Here is a 19,351-nt window from a genome sequence, read left to right on the forward strand (position 1 = left end):
GGCATAGGCTTGTTTTAGGGTACTTTGAATTTATATGTTAAGCCCGAGATCCAGAAAGAAAAGCAGACAGCAGCTTCCTGGGTAGCCTACTATGATTTCTGTTAAATATATCTCTTAACTGCTCACTTATTAGCAAGATGACATTGGATATCCAAGCCATATCCCACCTTAGAAGTAGCTCAACATCTTTACCTGACAGAAGAGGAAGTGAGGGCTCACAGAAGGGGGATAATTTGTCCTGTGACTTGGCAAGTGCATGGCAAAGATTGGGCTGTAAGTCGGCCTGTTTAACAACAGTTACTCAGGCATCTGGTAATAACTTCTTGAGTGTCAACCACTGTGCTGGCTAACTATTGCAGATTTCAAGGAAGACATGATATACGATGCTTGAGGGAATGGAAAGTTTCATATAGTGGGAGAGGAAGGGCATACGGTAAAAAAAAGAACTAAATTCCAGATTTCTGCTTTTGAATTTGCTTTGACTTGGGTCAAGGGACTAACCTTTTCTAAGCCTTCATCTGTCTGTAAATGGAAGTAGTAGTCTAATCCATGTAAGTTCTTTTGTTTGGGTTATAAGAGATAAAGTTTATAAGCATTTAGCGAATACCTTGCTCAGTGTTTTGATGGTTGTTATTGTTCTTTGAGACTCACAAATCATTCAATTTTAAGCAATTGTCATGTATTGATCTTTAATGTGAATGAACACATTAAGAAAGGGTATCTAACTTCTGGGAGGGAAGAAGCCCCCTCCCCTAACCTTCATCTCCTTGAGCACCCATTTTCCATTGACCATACCAGGTTCTGGTCCCAGACAGTTTATTACAAAATAAGGAAAGGAAGTCTGAGGAAGATTCACTTGTCATAGAATTTCGGCAGCTCATTACCCAAAATTACTTGATGGTCCACACCAGCAGCTGTAATAGTGGCCAGGTAGATGACACCCCCACTAGAGCCATCCCGGTTCATGGCCAGAGTGATAGCTGCAGAGGGTTTCAGGTTGGAGAGAGGGAAAGAGAATGACTTAGCCTCAGAAATCTTTTCCTTCCCGTCCTGTCTATAAGCTTACTACCACTTTCAGACCTGAAAACCCATCTCCTAGGGACACATATCAAGTGGTGTGCTGGTAAACCAACTTAAAAAAATAAAGTCTTTATTGTAACATCTCCTGGTGTTGGTGGTCTCAAAACTCTCACCACAATGGATTTCAAGTTATGAATAGCTAAATAAGCAGTTTATGAATCCTTGAATATTTAACAATTGACTCTCATGAGCTAGCCCAAGCCCACTCTAGCACACCAGTGATTCTTAGAGTAACTGTATATTTTAATATGGGGTACTCAAAAAAATAGTCAGATCTTTGCCGTTGTTCTGAAGTCCCATCTAGTGTAGCATTGTCCTGCATTCTTTCGCTCTCAAAAGTGTTCCAGTTTGGACATTAAATGGTCACTCATGTATTCCTCATTGTGTTCCTTACTCTCAACTTCCTTCCTGTGTTTGAAAACCCTCCCCAGGCACCCTTCCATTTGGTTAGTTACCTTTGGTGGTGAAACACCTGCACTCCTCAGGGGACATGCCTGGTTTATATGCTGCATCCACATAACCGTAGATATAGGTGCTGCCAGAGCCACCGATGGCAAAGGGCTGCCGAGTCAGCATTCCTCCCAGGGTTCCGTACACCTAGGGGAGGTGTCCTCAGGTCAGACTATGGAAGCATCAATCCTCTCCTTGCCACTGAGACAGTCAGGGTGTCTCTATTCTGCAACGAAGCCCCACTATCTCTTTTTCCCGTCCGTTGAGATTATACTATGCTTTTAAAGGCAGTGTCCTTGGAACTCATTGCTAGAATGACATATGACCTCTATCTCCCTCTCTAGGGTAGTGGGGAACACCAAGGGAGGGAGTACATTGGGAAAGACTCACCTGGCCCCCGTCACGTTGGTCCCAGCCAGCTACTATGAGATGTGCAGACAGGTCCTCCCGATATTTATAAGAAATATTCCTTACCACGTTGGCAGCAGCTAGAACAAGCGGACATTCTTCCAGTTCCAACCTAAACGAAGTGTTAGTAATAGGGCTCAATATAATTTCCAGATGTTCCACCCTCCTGTGCTGTTACCATGATCCCTGCCAAGGGACACCTGAAATCTGAAACCCATACTTGTAATAGTTCAAACTCCAGCTTCTCTCCCACATGTACAGGGAGACCAATCTCACACAACCAACTGTTAAGAAGATTTCAATGTTCCCCTCCTTTACTCTTTGTTCTACCCACCCATCCCCCAATTGTATAACTCTTGGCTGAAACGGCCCTGCCTCTATGGATAAAAGCAGATAAGCGTTACTTCTGCACCAGTGATCTTGGCTTCTCACAGGGTAACTGCCTGATAGTATGGTAGGCCACATCATCATCTTCTTTCTCGTTATTTATATTAGGATAGTGATTTACAATTTTCAAGTCATTTTCGCATGGATCATTTGATTCTCAAAATAACCATTGGGTGAGATAGGGTAGGTATTATTAATTATCTCCACTTTACAGATGCAGAAACCAGGTTTGGGATTCAAGTGCCATTTCAAAGATAATAAAAACAGGAGTCCAAACAAGAATTTTTCACTTTTCACTGCACTGCTCCTGGAATAGGACACTATAGCGGTTTTCTGGTTGGAAGAACTCTAGTGATTGTGGACTGAGAACCCCAAAGCTTCATACCCATGGAGCTCCAGTTGGTAGGTGGCCATGTCAACCATGGCTTGGGCATCAGCAGCCGAACCAGAGAGAGCACAATAGATGTGTTGGTGTAGTGGAGACAGCTTGTTAAACACTCGGTTTACCACTGCCTTTCTGCTGGGAAGGAGTCAACAGTCATCAGCGTTAGTGTTGCCACAATTTTTGAGGTTAATCATCCAGTGTTTGTCAAATTTATTTGACAAGAGGACAGCCACCACAGAGTACATGAAATTTCATACTTGGATTGGAGCAGGAAAAAAAATCATCTCAAATTAAACAAAATATTGCAAGTAATGATCAAAATTAGACTTAATTTTCAGGCTTAGAGTTTATAATAAAACAAAAAATAGTACCTTAAGAATAATGTGCTTAAGCAATTTTTCTTTACTATACCCATCTAGAGGAAGTTGTGTGTTCTTTGTGACATAAAGTAAGCAATATTGACCTAATCCCATATACCCATTTCGCATATGAGGAAACTGGTCAGGATGGAGGAGACAAAATTAGTTCAACATGTACCGGATGAGAAGCTAGGATATCTGCTTGGCAGAACCATCTTTTCTTTCCTTTCTACTTTATTTTATTTTACTCTATTTTATTCATCTCATTTCATTTCATTTTAGAGAGAGAGCATGAGTGGGGGAGAGAAACAGAGAGAGGGAGAGAAAGAATCTTAAGCAGGCTTCACACTCAGTGAGGACTTGGGGCTCGATCCCACGACCCTGGGATCATGACCTGAGCTGAAATCAAGAGTCAGATGCTCAGCTGACTGAACCACCCAGGTGCCCAGAACCATCTTTTCTATTTCTAAACATAGATGGAAGGAGGGACCCTGAAATCTTTGTATCCTACCTCCTTCTCATACCTTATTCTTATATACCCACTCCTGTAGGGACAGGCCACATAAGCATTCAGGCTCCTGATTCTCCTCCATGAATTCAGGGACCCATACACTTGCCATATATCTCATTATAGGGGCCTTTCTGAAGGGTTAACTCAATTTCTTCAAAGTTCTACTTTACCAGTCTCTTCATGAATGGGTAAGAAAAATCTGTTTTGGGAGCCATTGACATCCTTCCAGAAGCATTCACCTTGATGGGTACTTACCCTACAGACACCCGGGAGTCAGAACCCACCACAACACCTCCGTCGAACTCCACTGCCATGATGGTCGTCTGCGGAGATGTGGAGGATGGGATGTCAGAGCAGGAAGAGTCTTGATTCTCTCATGTTACAGATGAGGAAACATTCCCAGAGAGGGGAGGTGACCGGCTCAAGGTCATACAGTAATTTAGGCCAAGATGACTCCCAATACGGGATTTCCCTTCCATCTTCCCATTTTCTCTATCTCCTCTCCTAGCTGCAAGAGAAGGTCATAGCCTGGTCGAAAGAATCACATCCGTAGGTCCCAACCTTCCTAAGTAGAATCCTTCCCAACTATAAAGAAAGAGGTGGGATGAGGTTTTCAGAGGTAGACATTTGGCTCAGGGGGGCACTTTCAAGCACTGGCGCCCCAGTACTTGTGGTGCAAGGCAGCCCCACAGGTGAATTACTTCCACCACGTGTGCTTGGTGTGTGTGTGTGCAGATATGGTATGGACCCAACACAGAGCAAGTGACTGTGACCTTGGGAAACAGGGTCATGTCTTCTTTTGGCCCACAATTCTCTACCCCACATCCCCCTTAACTAGCTTATTAAACAGCAGAAAACATCAAGGGCCGCAGCGGTTAGCAGGGTCATGCATTAGTAAGGAGGGAAGCAGCCAGGAACATGAGATGATTTAACATGAAGCTTTCATTTAAGGATTTCTGATCAAGAGGTCAACAGTAGCTAGGGGAAGAGATCTGTACCATTGAGGCAGCTTGTTGGGGGAGTTTTTCAAGTCAAGAAAAGCTGACTTTTTCAGGTCAAGAAAAGAAATTAAGGAAAAGAATTCAGGAAGGTGAAAAGAATCAAGCTATACGGTTTCTACTCCTGTTGAGTTGGAAAGAGCCTTAAAGATTCTTGGTTCGAATGAGGAGACTGAATCATAGAGGAGGCAACTGACTTATCAAGGTCACCCAGAGTTAATAGCAGACTGGGACTAAAACCCAGGTCTAACTCCCACCTCTTGTTTTGACTTCTGTTTCCTACTTCCCACTGCTCAACAGGCGGGGGGGGGGGGGTAGATTTTCTACCTTATAAATGGTTTTAGTGCATTCTCATCACCCCATAAGTTACTCTGGACCCCAGGGCTATAGCCCTGAGTGTGCTTTCAGACATATTGACTTACCATGAAGAGAGGGCCATTGAATAAGGGCAGCCCTATTCTAGAGGTTATTTCTCTAAGACAAAGCTGCCCCCAAGCCAAGGGTGGTGGCAGTAGTTTGGGAGCAGAAGCCAGCCAGCCTTGAGCCTGGGCGGGCGGATGGGAGTGGGCAGGGACGACCCAGGGAAGGGAGCACAGCAGCACCTGGGCCAAGCAGGAGCCTTCGTGGATCAGGCTGGTGAAGGGCACCACCAGCTCACAAGGAGCCCCCATTATCAGGGCTGGGGGTATGAGTTACGCAGGGGCCAGTTTATCAAAGATCTGTGTGATGAGCTGTCCCTTCTCAATCAGTGCCCATATTCTCCTCTCCCAAGCGCGCTCCTACTTCACCCAGGGCACCATTTCTTCATCCATCTGCACCTTCTCCGACCCCCTTCCTTGATTTAACCAGCCCCTCTCTCTAGTCCAGAGTTGAAAGCGAAAGCGCTTCAGAGAAGCTTCCCCTCAACACTTCCAGCTAAGAGCCAAAGCACCTCCTTCTCCACCAGTGTCGCGCGCCTAGTCCTTCGCGGACCCCTTCAAGACCCCCTTCAGATGATGAATGCCCTGTATTCATCGCAGGGCATCTCTACAGGCACTGACTGGCTGCCACAAACTACCTTCTCACTCTGTTAGTCACAATATTCACACCTCAGAGCTTTCGGGGTCCCCCTGTCTTGCCACCTTCTCCACCCCTCTGCTAAACCTCTAGCACAGACTACTTACCCCAGTGTGGACCTCGCCAGACCGCAGCATCTCCGCGAGGCGCCGCGCTCCTTGCCGCCTGGGGCACTGGTTTTCTTCCTGGGACCGAGGGCAGCACTCAGCCTGTATAGCCCCGTGCCCTCACCAAGACCGCTAGGGGGCGCCGGGGTCCTTTCGGTGCGGCTTCGCACCAGGCGCTAACCTACTTAGGACAGAACTGCCCAGAGACAAGTGACGAAAAGGCCTGGGGTTAAGAAAGTCCCAAGGCTGGGGTAAAGAAAGTCCCGACAAGTGGGATCCGCAAGAGGTAGCAATGAAAGGAAGGACGAGTGTGCTTGATGGAGAAGGCGGAGCCTCAAGACTTCTCTCTCCAGAACCTCAGATCGGATTCCCACGCCTTCTCCCAAAATAGTCTGGGCGGGCCACATTCTGAAGGGGGGCGGATCTACAGAGCGGCCTGCCGCTTTCGTTTTCCCTTTCCGCGAAACGGCTGGCTTCTAGCTAGCGCGGCCTGAACCTTGCGTTCCCGGGACTTTCCGAAAGCCCTGCCGCCGCCCGCCCTTCCCTCTTCTCCCGGCCGCCGGTCCCTGCGCCCTCACCGGCACAGACTCGATCGGCACCCAGAGCCTCCGGCACGGCGGGGACAGCGGAGAGTCCCAGGCGGGGGCGCGACCCCCGGCAGCGCTCGCGCGCCCATGGCCAGCTCTGGGCCCCCCAGGCCTTGCGGGTGCCTCTGCCCTTCCCGAACTTCCCTCGCGTGGCCGGGGATAGCGCTGCTGGTTCTCGTCGACTGGGTGCTGCTCCGGGGCGCGCTCCCCGGAATATGCTCCGTGCTGGTGCCCACCGCGCTGCCGCTGCTCCGGGTCTGGGTGGTGGGCCTGAGCCGCTGGGCTGTGCTGTGGCTGGGGGCCCGTGGAGTTCTCAGGGCAACGGTCGGCTCCGGGAGCGAAAGCGCAGGAGTCCGGGGCTGGCTGGCTGCTTTGCAGTCGTTGGCGGCGGCGCTGAGCTTGGCCCTGCCGGGACTTGCCTTGTTCCGAGAGCTGAGCTCATGGAGAGTTCCCAGGGATTCTCACAGCTCCAGGATCCTGCACTGGGGAAGTCGCCTGGATGCCTTCGCCCTCAGTTATGTAGCAGCATTGCCTGCCGCTGCCATTTGGCATAAGCTCAGGGAACTTTGTGTGCCGGAAAGTCACGGAGGTTCAGGAGGTGCGGTGCGCCGGCTTGTAGGCTGCCTGGGTTCAGAGAGACGACGCGTCCCGCTCCTGTTGGTCCTGTGTGTCCTGTCTTGTCTTGGTAAGAGGGATGCGGCTAAGAGGGACGGACAGTAGGGGACTGGGCGGGCATCAAAAGTAATGGGCAGTGAGATCGGTTAATGTGGGTTCTGGGAAATGTGGATGGGGGAAGGCGACCCAGCTCTGGTCGTGAGAAGACCACCAGGAAAGAGCTCTGGACTGGGTCTGAGTCAGGAGTCGTGGACTCCAATGCTACCTCAGACGTTGCTTCACCGGCCACCTTGGGCCAGTCCTTTCTTCTGGTCAGCACACCCTATGACCTCTGGCCTTCCTAAGCAAACGCACAAAAGTCTGGTGGGGCTCAAGGTTGTGAGTTCCAAGGTGACCTGTTCAGGCGCAGGGCTGTGTTCTCAGTGTCCTCTTTCTGCTGGTGCCCTCAGGATACTGGTGACAGTGAAACAGTGGGATGGGCTGGAGGGGGGGGGGCAGTCTGGTTGGAGCTTATCTGCTTGGCTGACCGGTCCCTCCTTTCTCTCTCCAGGGGAGATGGCCATGCCGTTCTTCACCGGCCGGCTCATTGACTTCATTCTACAAGATGGGACAGCTTCTGGTTTCATGAGATACATAACGCTCATATCCATTCTCACCACAGCCAGGTCTGGGGGCTGAATGAAGGCGGAAGGTTGAGAATGGGGGGCCCAGAAAAAGGGGGAGATAGAAGTTGGGGCAGCTGTCCAAAGTGCACTTCTTTGGGACCTTCTCTCTGTCCTCTGAACACACCCCGATCCTTTTTCTCTCCATGTCTCTCTAGTGCAGTGCTGGAGTTCGTGGGTGATGGGATCTATAACAGCACCATGGGTCGTGTGCACAGCCAGTTGCAGGGAGAAGTATTTCAGGCTATTCTGCGCCAGGAAACAGAGTTTTTCCAAAAGAACCAAACAGGTGTGTCCTGAAACTCTTTCGTTATATATCTGCATTCTCCCTATATGCCCCATATATCCTCTTTTACTTATAACTTTGGTCTCTCTCACACATAGACATTGTCATTTCTTATTCTCGATATACCTCAAGAGCAAAAATATTATGTTATGTTATGTTATAATATTCTGAATTTTTTCCATCTAAGATTTTCCATGATTTATCCCTATGTGTCTATTTAGATAGAAGCTACAGAATTTCAAACCTGGAAATTTGGAGGTCACAGAGTCCAGCTGCCTATTTTACAGAGAAGGAAACTGACACCTGGACCCTAAATGCTGAAACTGGCATGGTCACCTATGGATAGAGAGGAGCTTGGGGATAGAGCCCGTCTCTTGATTCCCAGCCCAGTGCTCAGTATAGTTTTCTGGACTGCTTTCTAGCAGCACCCTCTGTTTTTCTCCAGCTCTGTTGTGTGACCAGCTTAAGCTCTTCTTGCCCTTGTATGCAGCATGGGGTATTCGTGTTCTTTAAGGAACAAAAATCTGTCAGAGAAATGGAAATTCACATGGGCAGCCTGCCTTCCTTCCTTCCTTCCTTCCTTCGCCAGGCTTTCTCCTTTCTCTCCCTCCCTCCCTCCCTGCCTTCCTTCTTAAATGTTTATTTTTGAGATAGAGAGACAGAGCACCAGCAGGGGAGGGGCAGAGAGAGGGGGAGACACAGAATCCAAAGCAGGTGCCAGGCTCTGAGCTGTCAGCACAGAGCCCGACATGGGGGCTCGAACTCACAAACTGTGAGATCATGACCTGAGCTGAAGTCGGATGCTTAACCAACTGAGCCACCCAGGCGCCCCTAGGCTTTTTCTTTCTAATACTCATTCTCCCTACACTGGGATCCCTAAACTGCCCTCTCCCCCTTACCTTGTTTTCCTCAGCCTCCTCAGAACATCGAGTTGTCCCCCCATCCCCTCCCCCTGGCTCATTGCTAGTCCCACCTACCAGAGCCTCTCATTCATCCACTGTCTTCTTCCCAATCCCTGGCAGGAGCCATCACTTCTCGGGTGACAGAGGACACATCCACCCTGAGTGAGTCTCTGAGTGAGAAGCTGAGCCTGTTTTTGTGGTACCTGGTGCGGGGGCTGTGTCTCTTGGGGCTCATGCTCTGGGGGTCACTGTCCCTCACCATGGTCACCCTGGTCGTCCTGCCTCTGCTTTTTCTTATGCCTAAGACGCTGGGGAAATGGTACCAGGTATGTCCAGGGAGATGCCTCCCTACACAGACCATCGTTTCCCAGACTAGGCAGAATTCTTTCCTCTCAGGGTTCTTTCCTGGCTGCCTCACTTGATTCCCCATCTTCACGGGACTCCCTGGCCCTATAAGCCATGTTCCTGGATTGCTCAGTGTTGAGCTCCATGTTCTGTGTGTAGTCTCTTCTAACTTCTGCCCACAATCTTCCTTTACAAACATGATCACTGGTCTCAAGATTATGATTCTCTACGACCCTTCTCAGTGATTTCCTCTCCTGTGTGCCTCTTTAGTATCCAGGGAGTATAACGGTGCCCCTTTCTCTTTTCTTCATTCAGCTGCCTCTTCTCACCTTTAATCTCCAACTAGGTAACTCAGGTATTAGTGTCCCTTACGGTCTGCCAACCCTGTGTGACATCTCTTGTCCATGTCTCCACAGGCACTGGCAGCACAGGTCCAGGAATCTCTGGCAGAATCCAGCCAGGTGGCCATTGAGGTTCTGTCAGCTATGCCCACAGTCCGGAGCTTTGCCAACGAGGAGGGTGAGGCCCAGAAGTTTAGGCAAAAGCTGCAGAATATGAAGACACTCCATCAGAAGGAGGCTCTGGCCTATGCAGTCGACCTCTGGACCATCAGTGTGAGCACCCGGAGATAAATGCCTATTCTCTTGCCCCTGAGATGCCTTGACTCCATTCCCTTTTCCATGACTCTGTTCCACACTCCTCCTCCACTGGGCAATGGTTGGTTCGGTGTTCTCATCCTACTCAGCGTTCCTAACTGCCTCCCTCTTTTTAGGCCCTCTGGATGGCTTCCTTTCACTAAGGTACGCAGAGTCCATCCAGCCTCCTTTTTTAGGGAGAGGCCACGTTTTCCAGTCCCAGGGCCTTCCTTTGCCTCTCAGGCAGCACTCAGGGAGCCATAAATTCCTGCACCTGGTCCTGCATCATGCTGGGACTCTGTGGCTGTGCTAGTGAAAGCCATTATATAATGGAAAGAGAACCAGAGCCATATTTGGGAATTCCTGGCTTGGTGGCTGCCATTTACTAGCTCTATGACCATGGGCTAGTAACTTATTTTCTCTTGAGACCGTTTCCTCATTTTAAAAAGTGGGATTGGTATGACCTTGTCTACAGTGTTGTTGATATGAATATTAGATGGCACTACATTCACGAAAGCCTTTTGTGAAGAGCAAAATGCTCCTCAAAAGCGATAATGATGGTGATGGCTTCTGTGGTGTAACTGAGCAAGACACCATGGAGCCCCCACTCGGCATTCTTCCTTTCCCCCTGGGGAGCCTCTGGCTCTTACCTGGGGGAAAGAGACTTTACATCTTCATAATGACTAATGAGTCTAGTTCTTTGCACCTCCCTCGAGATTTTTCAACCACAATCCCTTTTCTCTGTGGCTTTCCCATAGCTCTCAGAGATGCTGCTGAAGGTGGGAATCCTATACATCGGTGGGCGGCTGGTGACAAGTGGGGCTGTAAGCAGTGGGGACCTTGTCACATTTATTCTCTACCAGATCCAGTTCACCGTGGTAGTTCAGGTGAGACCCTTCCATTTTCATTCTCCTGTGCTTTTCTGTCCCACGTTCTGTCACCACCTGTGTCACCTTCCTTCTGTTCTTTACCCTTCTCGTATCACATAACCTTGGCAAGGAGATTCGTTCTCCCCCTTCTCAATACTCCTACCTCGCCTCCAGGTACTGCTCTCCACCTACCCCAAGGTACAGAAGGCTGTGGGCTCTTCAGAGAAAATATTTGAATACCTGGACCGGATTCCTCGCTGTCCTGCCAGTGGTGTATTGACTTCCGTAAACCTGAAGGGCCTTGTCCAGTTTCAAGATGTCTCCTTTGCCTACCCAAACCGTGCAGATGTCCCAGTGCTGCAGGTACAACCTACTGATCCTTGGTGTTCACCGGCCGCACTCTAGACACTCTCGACACTGCCATCCCAAACTTCCTTCCTGCCTTCAGCTTGCTTAACACAAGGTTCAGATAGATCCTGCCTAATCCTTCGAAGGCAAAGATGAGCACCTTCTACTCCGTACAACTGCCCCACACTCAAGAACGGGTTTGGATTTCTAAAGAGGATGGGAGAAGAGGCTCTCAGGGGGAAGGGTCTCACATCCTAAGGAATTGCTGAAGCAAAATCTGTCTCTAGTCTTCTGTCTTTTCTCTTTGTTTCCAGTTGTGATTTAGAATGTGATTTCTTTTTCTGCTTTCTCATGATATGTAACACCAAGTGTGTGGCATAGCAGTCCTTGGTCTTTGCTCTGGTTTTTGCCTCACCTTCCATCTCTACTCCTTGGGGAGCTGTCATCCCTGAGGAACAGAGGTCTATGCCTATGGGAGGGTAGGAGTGGCCGTATTTCCCAATTTTTTCTCCTTTTCTTCTCTGGGGTAAGACATCATGCTATGTAACAAGACAATGGCAGACTCAAGGCCTTAGTCTGCCTCTTTTCTTTTTTGATTCTCTGGCCTCCAGGGGCTGACATTCACCCTGCATCCTGGTCAGGTGATGGCTCTGGTGGGGCCCAATGGGTCTGGGAAGAGCACAGTGGCTGCCCTGCTCCAGAATCTCTACCAGCCCACAACGGGGCAGCTGCTGCTGGATGGGAAGCCCCTTCCCCAATATGAGCATCGCTACCTGCACACACGGGTGAGCAAGAAGATGGCATGGGGGAGGGCAGGGGGCATTGAGTAAGAAGAACTCTCAACGAACACTGTCACCAAGCACTCTGAAAGGAGGGCTAAGGAGTGATGGACCTTGAGTGGAGATGGCGTGTAGTCAGGAGAGAGGCTGTGGTGTGGAATTTTGTGATATGCTTTCAGTAAAGATTTTGAGTCATCAGTCTCTGGATAACCACACTCCTCTGTTCCTTGTTCTATGCCTCTTCATCATATTTTGTCCCAGGTGGCTGCAGTGGGACAAGAGCCACAGCTATTTGGAAGGAGTTTTCGAGAAAATATTGCCTATGGCCTGGTCCAGAAGCCAACTATGGAGGAAGTCATAGCTGCTGCAATGGAGTCTGGAGCCCATAGCTTCATCTCTGAACTCCCTCAGGGCTATAACACAGGTGCTCTCTTAGCTCGTGTCATTACCCAGACATCTTTACTGAAACCTTTATTCAGCATTCTTCCCAACCCACTGAGATCAGTTTGAAGTTGTAGGATCTTGTTCCTATGGCTTCTTCATCCTCACATCTTCCAAACTTCTTCACCTTCCCAGAAGGAAAGTGAATGCATCCAGTCCTTGGGGTGTGTGTGTGTGTGTGTGTGTGTGTGTGTGTGTGCATGCGTGTGCGCACCCGCACGCAAGCACGTGGACGCACATGTGGTTGTCCAGGCCTCACCTGGGCTCTTATCTCTGCAGAGGTAGGCGAGGCTGGGAGCCAGCTATCAGGGGGTCAGCGACAGGCAGTGGCCTTGGCTCGAGCACTGATCCGGAAACCACGTGTACTCATCTTGGATGATGCTACCAGTGCCCTTGATGCAAATAGCCAGTTACGGGTGAGAGAGACATTTTGTTAGTGGCTATATCCCACCCAATCTCCCCTCCTTCATTCATCCTGTGTGAGGTGTACTAACATAATTATCCAAACCAATCCTTGGAATTCTCAGTTCCCAACAGCTGCTCCCCAAGATGCTTAGAACCAATTCAAAGAGACTATCTACAGACTCTGAATCTCTGAAGCCAAACATAAGAAGACCATCCTAACAATATTAATATCAATTGAGCTTTTACTCTTTTACTATGTGCCAGACATGCTACTAGGCTCTCTCCATGTACTGTCTCACTCATTTACTAATCATAAATGCCTGTGAGCTGGGTGTTGTTATCCTCGTTCTACAGACGATAAAATGGAGGCTAAGAGAGTTTGAGTAGCCTGCTCACTGTCTTAGAGCTGTTGAATAGCGGAGCGTAGACCCAAAGGCAAGCCTGCCTGATCTGAATGCTCATGCTCTTTACCACTAAGTTATATTTCTTTAAAATAGAATAGAAAATCCCCAGTTTATAGGTAGAGAGGAGAGACTATTTGATACCCTTTACTCTTCCCTTATGGGTTTCACCACAGGACTCTGACTTTTATTCTGCTGTCGCCACCTCATGTAAACAGTCCTTAACAAATCAAAGGCTGGACAGAAGAGCACTCAGAACAAGAATCTTCAGCTCCTTGGGGTTGTTGGCAGAGGTGGCAGTGATCCTGGTGAGATCTGCCCCTGCTCTGGAAACACAGGTGTCTCCCTGGGTTCTTGACAGAGTCTGTGTCTTTTCTCAGGTGGAGCAGCTCCTGTACAAAAGCCTTGAGCGGGGCTCTAGGTCTGTGCTTCTCATCACCCAGTGTCTCAGCTTGGTGGAGCAGGCTGACCAAATCCTTTTTCTGGAAGGAGGCACCATCTGTGAAGCAGGAACCCACCAGCAGCTCATGGAGAGGAACGGACGCTACTGGGACATGATGCAGGCTGCTGAGGGGTCAGGTGCTCCAGAATGAAAGCCTTCTCAGACCTGCACACGCCACCTCCCTCCCTTGTTTTTCTGCCCTCTGTAGTGGAGAATTTGGGAACAAAGGTGTTACCAGAGCTGCACAATAGACAGCTGCTTCTAGGAGGAGTGACATCCTAGAACGATGCCTGAAATTCTGCCACGAATGTTACCCCGTCTCCAAGCTCCTCTTGATAATGCAGATTTCTTGGAAGAAAACAGAGTTCATAACCCCTTAGTGTAACTGGGTTTAGAGCCAGGTTTGTTGTGGATAGAACCCTGAAAATGAGAAGAACTTTAGAACATACAGAAAGAATACTTTCCAATAGGACTAAAGGCATATGCTGGCCCATAAACACACTCTGGATTCTTGGTATTTATAACAAAGGTGGTGTTTTATAACTGTGGTCTCTCCTGTTTTCAGTGCACCAAATGGCTCACCAGCATTTGCACACTTCACAGTCCTAAATATGCCATATCCTCCCTTAAGTTTTCTGTTTCCTATGGTTGCCCCTCCACTTCCCCATGCTCCCACGTCCGCCCCCAAGGATGAGTCAGAGTGGGATACAGCGCCCTCCAAGCACTAGCAGTTGCAGCTCGGAGCGGTGGCCTTTCTGAGGTGGAAGATGGAGGGCGAGCGCAACTAGAGGAACTGCAAGCGCGCCAAGCGCTGAGCTCAGTTTACCATCTGCCCCGTCCCGCCTGGGTCCTTTCCCCCAGAGCTCACCGGGCTCAGAAGTGGCACCTGCCGCGGGTAATTTCAGCCTAGTGGGCGGGGTTGTCTAGTAAATCTCGTCCGTTCTGGGAGGGCCATGGTCGTGTGACGTAAACAGTTGCCGGGCAGTTTAGGCCAATACAGGTTGCAAGGAGAGGCGGGGCTTAGAGAAGTTCCCTCACCGTGCTCAGTCGAGCGGGAGTCGTGCGACGAGGTGCGAGCAGAAAGGGCGGTTCTTGCGGGTGGCTGTAGGTTAGAGGGATCGTTGAACCGGGAGGAGCCCTGAGGGACCAAGTCGAAAGGTTCAGACACTGAGCCTTCTCCTTCCCCCAGACGTTGCGGGTATATTCCTTTGCCGGTTGTCCCAGAACCTGTCCTCAAGACTCACTGTCCCCACGTCCTCCTCTTTCTCCTACTTTTATAAAATGATGCTTCTATGAACACCGCAGCTCCCGGAGGTGAAACTGCTCCCTGCTTCTCGCTGACTTGTAGCTTTCTGGTTGAGGCTAAGCCTTTAAGACCGTACAATCCCATACCCACTTCCTAAGTGTCCAGAAGATGCCCAGCGGCGTATTGGTGTCTACTGAAATCTCAGCGCCAAGAGGGCTTTCGAGGTCGCCCCCTCTCTTTCTCCTTTTCTTCTGACAGTCTATCATCCATGGTTTCCTCAACCCGTATAAGGGCGGCGCAGAGAAACCTGTTCCTAATATTCCTGGTCTCCAGCCGCCCACTGGCCTCTTCTTGGAAAGGGCAGGGGGATGCGGAAAAAATTCTGCTTCCCTCCCCTTAAGGCTGCGGGCTTTCGCTTTCGCTTCCCCTTTCCGACACATCTCCGGGTCCTAGGCGATCATGGCGCTCCTGGAGGTGTGCGGAGGCCCCCGAGGGCAGAGGGAGGATTGCGCTTTCTCCACCCTGGGCAGTCAGCTTCGCTCGGACCCTGGACACTACAGTTTCTCTCTGCGATCTCCGGAGTTCGCCCTCCCCCGAGGAATGCAGGTCAGGGCTGTAAGACACCCCGAGGGAAGGCGGGGAGGAGGGTGCAGGGGCATGGGGGGGGGGGGTCTCCCTTGAGACTACCCAGAGGCCAGGAAACCCAGAGCGGGCCATCCTTCCGTCAAGGAGAGCCGGGTCCAGCGCGCGGTGCCAGGGCGGGGGCCACGTGGGAATCGGGGGCCGACCGCCTGAGGGTTAGAAAGTACAGATTGGGGCAAAGAGTTAGAGGTGTGGTGGAGGAAGACCAGAGAGCTTTCCTGCCAGTTCTCCATCACACGCAAATCACGGAGCCTTTGGCATGGGGCTATTGTATGCTATCGGGGCCGTGGAGTGCCTTGGAAAACCGGCGAACTTTGGCTGCTAGCCTCCTCTCAGCCACTCAACTGTTGTGTCTTGGCTCAATCACTTAGTCAAGCAAGGTCTGGGGCATCGCTTCTGTAAAATGGGGATATTACTAACAACACCCATTGTGGGGGTTAAAGGACTTATGAATGGAAAAAAAAAACATTAAAGCCACCCTTACAGTGTTTAGTTACGGCTAACATTTATTTCCTTTCATATCTATTGTGCTGGAAAATGGAAAAGGTTGGTGTCACGTGCTTCTTCTTTTCCCAGGTCATTTCCTTGTAGAGATTGGTTATTAACCGTTCCAGTTATTGGTAGCTGGAGAATCTCTGCCTATCTCTTCGTTCTCAAAACTCTCCGAAGCCCCCTCCTGGAGCCCCGTGATCCAGAAGTTTTCAGTGCCCCTTTCTCTGCCTTTTCTCTCTCATTAGCCCACTGAAGTCTTCCAGTCCCACGGTGGGAATGGAGAAAGGAATGTTCAGATCGAGATGGCCCATGGCACCACCACGCTGGCTTTCAAGTTCCAGCATGGAGTGGTTGTGGCGGTGGATTCTCGTGCTTCTGCTGGGACTTACATCGGTGAGTGTGTGTGTTCCAGCAGGCAGAACCTGGGGAGCTGGGCCCCCCTCTCAGCAGGAGCCCAACATCTGCACCAAGGCAGAAGCAGATACTGATTTTGGACACACAGGGAGAGTTGCAGGGTCATTCCTCCTCTCTCAAAACTCCATCTTCTTCCAGCCACCTCAAGGTGTAATAAGGTGATTGAGATTAACCCTTACCTGCTTGGCACCATGGCTGGCTCTGCGGCGGACTGTCAGTACTGGGAGCGTCTGCTGGCCAAGGAGTGCAGGTAGGCGAGGCCTCTCATCTCCCTCCTAAGCCTTTTGGTCAATTCTGAGCCTGGGAACCTCCAGATCACTGCTCCTCATCCTTCCCCCTGTGCTAATGTAGTAGTTCACAAAACAGCCTTTTGGTGATAAAGGCCTTCTCCCAAATCTCAGCCTGTGCTCCAGCTAGTAAGCCAGATAATTTGTCAGTCGTTTAGCCCTGGCATCATCAATCCTGGTGGGACGGTATCATTTACTAGGATTTCTTCACGTGGTTTAGATACTTTATTTAAAAAAAAAATTTTTTTTTTCAACGTTTATTTATTTTTGGGACAGAGAGAGACAGCGCATGAACGGGGGAGGGGCAGAGAGAGAGGGAGACACAGAATCGGAAACAGGCTCCAGGCTCTGAGCCATCAGCCCAGAGCCTGACGCGGGGCTCGAACTCCCGGACCGCGAGATCGTGACCTGAGCCCAAGTCAGACGCTCAACCGACTGAGCCACCCAGGCGCCCCCAGATACTTTAAATCCCAAATCTCTCCCTGATCCTTAGATCCTACAAAACCATTCCTCCCAAATGCTTATCTCTTTAATCGCTTCCTGTGTATCAAGTGGGTTGCTCAGAGAGCCAGCCTTCTGCCACCTCTGAGTGTTCTGCCGCCCCTACCCTGTTGTACCCAGGCTGTACTATCTGCGGAACGGGGAGCGTATCTCAGTGTCGGCAGCCTCCAAACTGCTCTCCAACATGGTGTTCCAGTACCGGGGCATGGGCCTGTCCATGAGCAGCATGATCTGCGGCTGGGATAAGAAGGTGGGTGCTTTCCATTCTCCATATTGCCTTCGAACAGATGAGAGGCCAGGTTCCCCATCATACATTCCCACTCCCTGCCCTACAAGACGCGCGGCACAGAGAACACTGGGTTATAGAACCGTTCCGGCATATCCATGGGCTGTTTCTGGGTCCAGATGTGGACCACTGTTTCATAAGCTTGTCCCTTTCGATAAAATAGCTGATTCCAACTTTTTTTCCTCCCGAAGTTCTGTGATTGTTACTAAGATGCGGTCCTGCAGTAACTCTTTTATCCCCTTTTTTGGCTCATACTTGAACCCGTTTGTTACTAAAAACTGCCTCCCCAATACCAACCTGGAACCTTCTTGCTTCCTATAGGGTCCTGGACTCTACTATGTGAATTCAGATGGGACTCGGCTCTCAGGAAATATGTTCTCCACTGGCAGTGGGAACACCTATGCCTATGGGGTTATGGATAGTGGCTACCGGCCCGATCTGAGCCCTGAAGAGGCCTATGAGCTGGGCCGCAGGGCTATTGTTTACGCCACCCACCGAGACAGCTATTCTGGAGGTGTTGTCAATAGTAAGAGACCAATGCTACCACTACCACGCTCCCGGGTGGGGAGGGGGGATTTGAGATTGGGAGTGTCAGGGGAGGCACAGTAGGGAGGAGGTTTTCAGCATCAGAAGAGGGGCATTGACGGTCTAGTAATAAGGTATGTTTGGAGCCTATGTTTCAGCGTCTGTTATTGTCACCTTCCACATAACACCATTGACAGAAACTTGCTGAAGTGAAAGGTGACTCCATGTTCATTCTCATTTGCCCACAGTGTACCACATGAAGGAAGACGGTTGGGTGAAATTGGAAAGTACAGACGTCAGTGACCTGCTGCACCGGTACCGGGAGGCTAGTCAGTAATGGCGGCAGCCAGACATGCCTTCTCTGGCAAAACGTGGCCGACTCAGGGACCAGGCCAGCTTACACCCCACAGGAAAGAGGGGCCTGACCTGAGCTCTGTGGAAGCGAACCAGCGGCCAGTGGGGGCAGGGTGGATTTTACCCTATTGGGTGTTCTCCGTTTCAGGGATCATTCCCCCTCCCCCAGCCTCTGGTTGCCCCACTAAACACAATAAAGGAAAATGGTTATAAGTGCCTCTGTGTCGTGGCCGAGTGGGCTTGAGGCTGGGGTTGTTGTGCGGAGGGGCAGGAAATAGAGAAGTTTTCCCTGAGAAGAGACTCAAACCCCTACCTAAGAAATGGGGCTTCACCAAACATTTCTCTTGGGCTTTCCTTCCACACTCCTCTCTCCATGCCCCCAGGAAGGCCGATCATTGTCTGTGGACACATATTTGCCATTTAGTTTAGGTTAGGATCCTTTTTTATAGGGACGCGACCTAAAGACTCCTGTGTGGTCCATTGTTAATGGTCTGGGTGTCTGGGAGTAGGGTACTAGAGCAACTGTTTTTGACTTTGTGAAGTCAGATGAAAAAGCTTCCACCTCACATGTATATGGTGATTGTAAACATGGTACCATTTACCTCAAATAACACTTTGGAGATACTGGATATTGAATGCAAAGATGGACACTAGGGGTTCCATTTCATGATGGGTCATGACAGGACCATGACTGAAGAGGAAAAGGACTCCCTGAAGAGGAGAATATGAAGAAAAAGTAAGCAGGTTAGAAATATGAAATAGACATGAGATTTTTTGAGTCACGCTGGAGGTGCGTGTCATGGGGTATGTCACCTCTTAAGGAGTTAGTCAAAGGACAAACCTGAAAGTAGGAAGTAGCTGAACAGGGAGCTTTTGCTCAACAGGGAGAGAGCCTTCAAATCCCAGAATGGCAAGGTTGGAGTGATTTCAGTAACCCCCTACTTCAAATCCCCCACCCCTCTTTAAACCAGAAGTGCCTCATTGGTAAACACCCCAGTAACAAAGGGGTAGTTTGGAATGCAAGTGATCCTTACTTTGGGGATATTTTGAGTTTGGCAGATTGTTTCAATCTGAAGAGCTATTTCTGGAATAAACAAACCTGCATGTTCCATAGATGGGCCCTGGGTCAGGCGGGATTTAGAATAC

General features: G+C 49.9%; 3 protein-coding genes across 6 annotated transcripts; 2 read left to right on the top strand and 1 right to left on the bottom strand.

The window, feature by feature from the left end:
* Positions 1-799: 799 nt before the first annotated feature.
* On the bottom strand, positions 800-5,927 carry PSMB9 (proteasome 20S subunit beta 9). Of its 4 annotated transcripts, none has more exons than XM_015073532.3 (6): positions 5,742-5,927; positions 3,836-3,903; positions 2,711-2,842; positions 1,921-2,050; positions 1,536-1,677; positions 800-980 (listed from the first exon to the last, which is right to left on the bottom strand). In XM_015073532.3, the coding sequence occupies exons 1-6, from the start codon at positions 5,769-5,771 to the stop codon at positions 853-855; spliced, it is 630 nt and encodes a 209-aa protein (XP_014929018.1). In that variant the 5' UTR covers positions 5,772-5,927; the 3' UTR covers positions 800-852. The 4 variants fall into 4 exon arrangements, with proteins under 4 accessions (XP_014929018.1, XP_014929017.1, XP_014929020.1 ...); XM_015073531.3 differs by having other exon boundaries at positions 2,711-2,845; XM_015073534.3 differs by having other exon boundaries at positions 3,836-4,088; positions 5,742-5,877.
* Positions 5,928-6,211: 284 nt separating this feature from the next.
* Positions 6,212-14,001, top strand: TAP1 (transporter 1, ATP binding cassette subfamily B member). Its single transcript, XM_015073530.3, has 11 exons — positions 6,212-7,013; positions 7,494-7,608; positions 7,764-7,894; positions 8,914-9,119; positions 9,555-9,752; positions 10,532-10,660; positions 10,817-11,005; positions 11,602-11,775; positions 12,031-12,193; positions 12,490-12,626; positions 13,397-14,001. The coding sequence occupies exons 1-11, from the start codon at positions 6,416-6,418 to the stop codon at positions 13,607-13,609; spliced, it is 2,253 nt and encodes a 750-aa protein (XP_014929016.1). The 5' UTR covers positions 6,212-6,415; the 3' UTR covers positions 13,610-14,001.
* A 508-nt stretch (positions 14,002-14,509) lies between these two features.
* Positions 14,510-18,422, top strand: PSMB8 (proteasome 20S subunit beta 8). Its single transcript, XM_015073537.3, has 7 exons — positions 14,510-14,528; positions 15,158-15,310; positions 16,084-16,231; positions 16,391-16,502; positions 17,161-17,290; positions 17,648-17,852; positions 18,100-18,422. Exons 2-7 carry the CDS (start codon positions 15,164-15,166, stop codon positions 18,186-18,188), a joined length of 831 nt encoding a protein of 276 aa, XP_014929023.2. The 5' UTR covers positions 14,510-14,528; positions 15,158-15,163; the 3' UTR covers positions 18,189-18,422.
* The last annotated feature ends 929 nt before the right edge of the window (positions 18,423-19,351 follow it).

Source organism: Acinonyx jubatus, chromosome B2 (assembly GCF_027475565.1).
Source record: "Acinonyx jubatus isolate Ajub_Pintada_27869175 chromosome B2, VMU_Ajub_asm_v1.0, whole genome shotgun sequence".
Classification (NCBI taxonomy): domain Eukaryota; kingdom Metazoa; phylum Chordata; class Mammalia; order Carnivora; family Felidae; genus Acinonyx; species Acinonyx jubatus.

Bases quoted from the DNA above. Each gene is read 5' to 3' on its own strand.
- TAP1 (XM_015073530.3), top strand. From the start codon at position 6,416: ATGGCCAGCTCTGGGCCCCCCAGGCCTTGCGGGTGCCTCTGCCCTTCC. The intron at 7,014-7,493 runs GTAAGAGGGATG...TTCTCTCTCCAG, and splicing joins GTGTGTCCTGTCTTGTCTTG to GGGAGATGGCCATGCCGTTC. The intron at 7,609-7,763 runs GTCTGGGGGCTG...ATGTCTCTCTAG, and splicing joins TCCATTCTCACCACAGCCAG to TGCAGTGCTGGAGTTCGTGG.
- PSMB8 (XM_015073537.3), top strand. From the start codon at position 15,164: ATGGCGCTCCTGGAGGTGTGCGGAGGCCCCCGAGGGCAGAGGGAGGAT. The intron at 16,232-16,390 runs GTGAGTGTGTGT...ATCTTCTTCCAG, and splicing joins TTCTGCTGGGACTTACATCG to CCACCTCAAGGTGTAATAAG. The intron at 16,503-17,160 runs GTAGGCGAGGCC...TGTTGTACCCAG, and splicing joins CTGCTGGCCAAGGAGTGCAG to GCTGTACTATCTGCGGAACG.
- PSMB9 (XM_015073531.3), bottom strand. From the start codon at position 5,771: ATGCTGCGGTCTGGCGAGGTCCACACTGGG. The intron at 2,846-3,835 runs GTAAGTACCCAT...ACTCCTTCCCAG, and splicing joins GACTCCCGGGTGTCTGTAGG to CAGAAAGGCAGTGGTAAACC. The intron at 2,051-2,710 runs GTATGAAGCTTT...CACTTCGTTTAG, and splicing joins TACCAACTGGAGCTCCATGG to GTTGGAACTGGAAGAATGTC.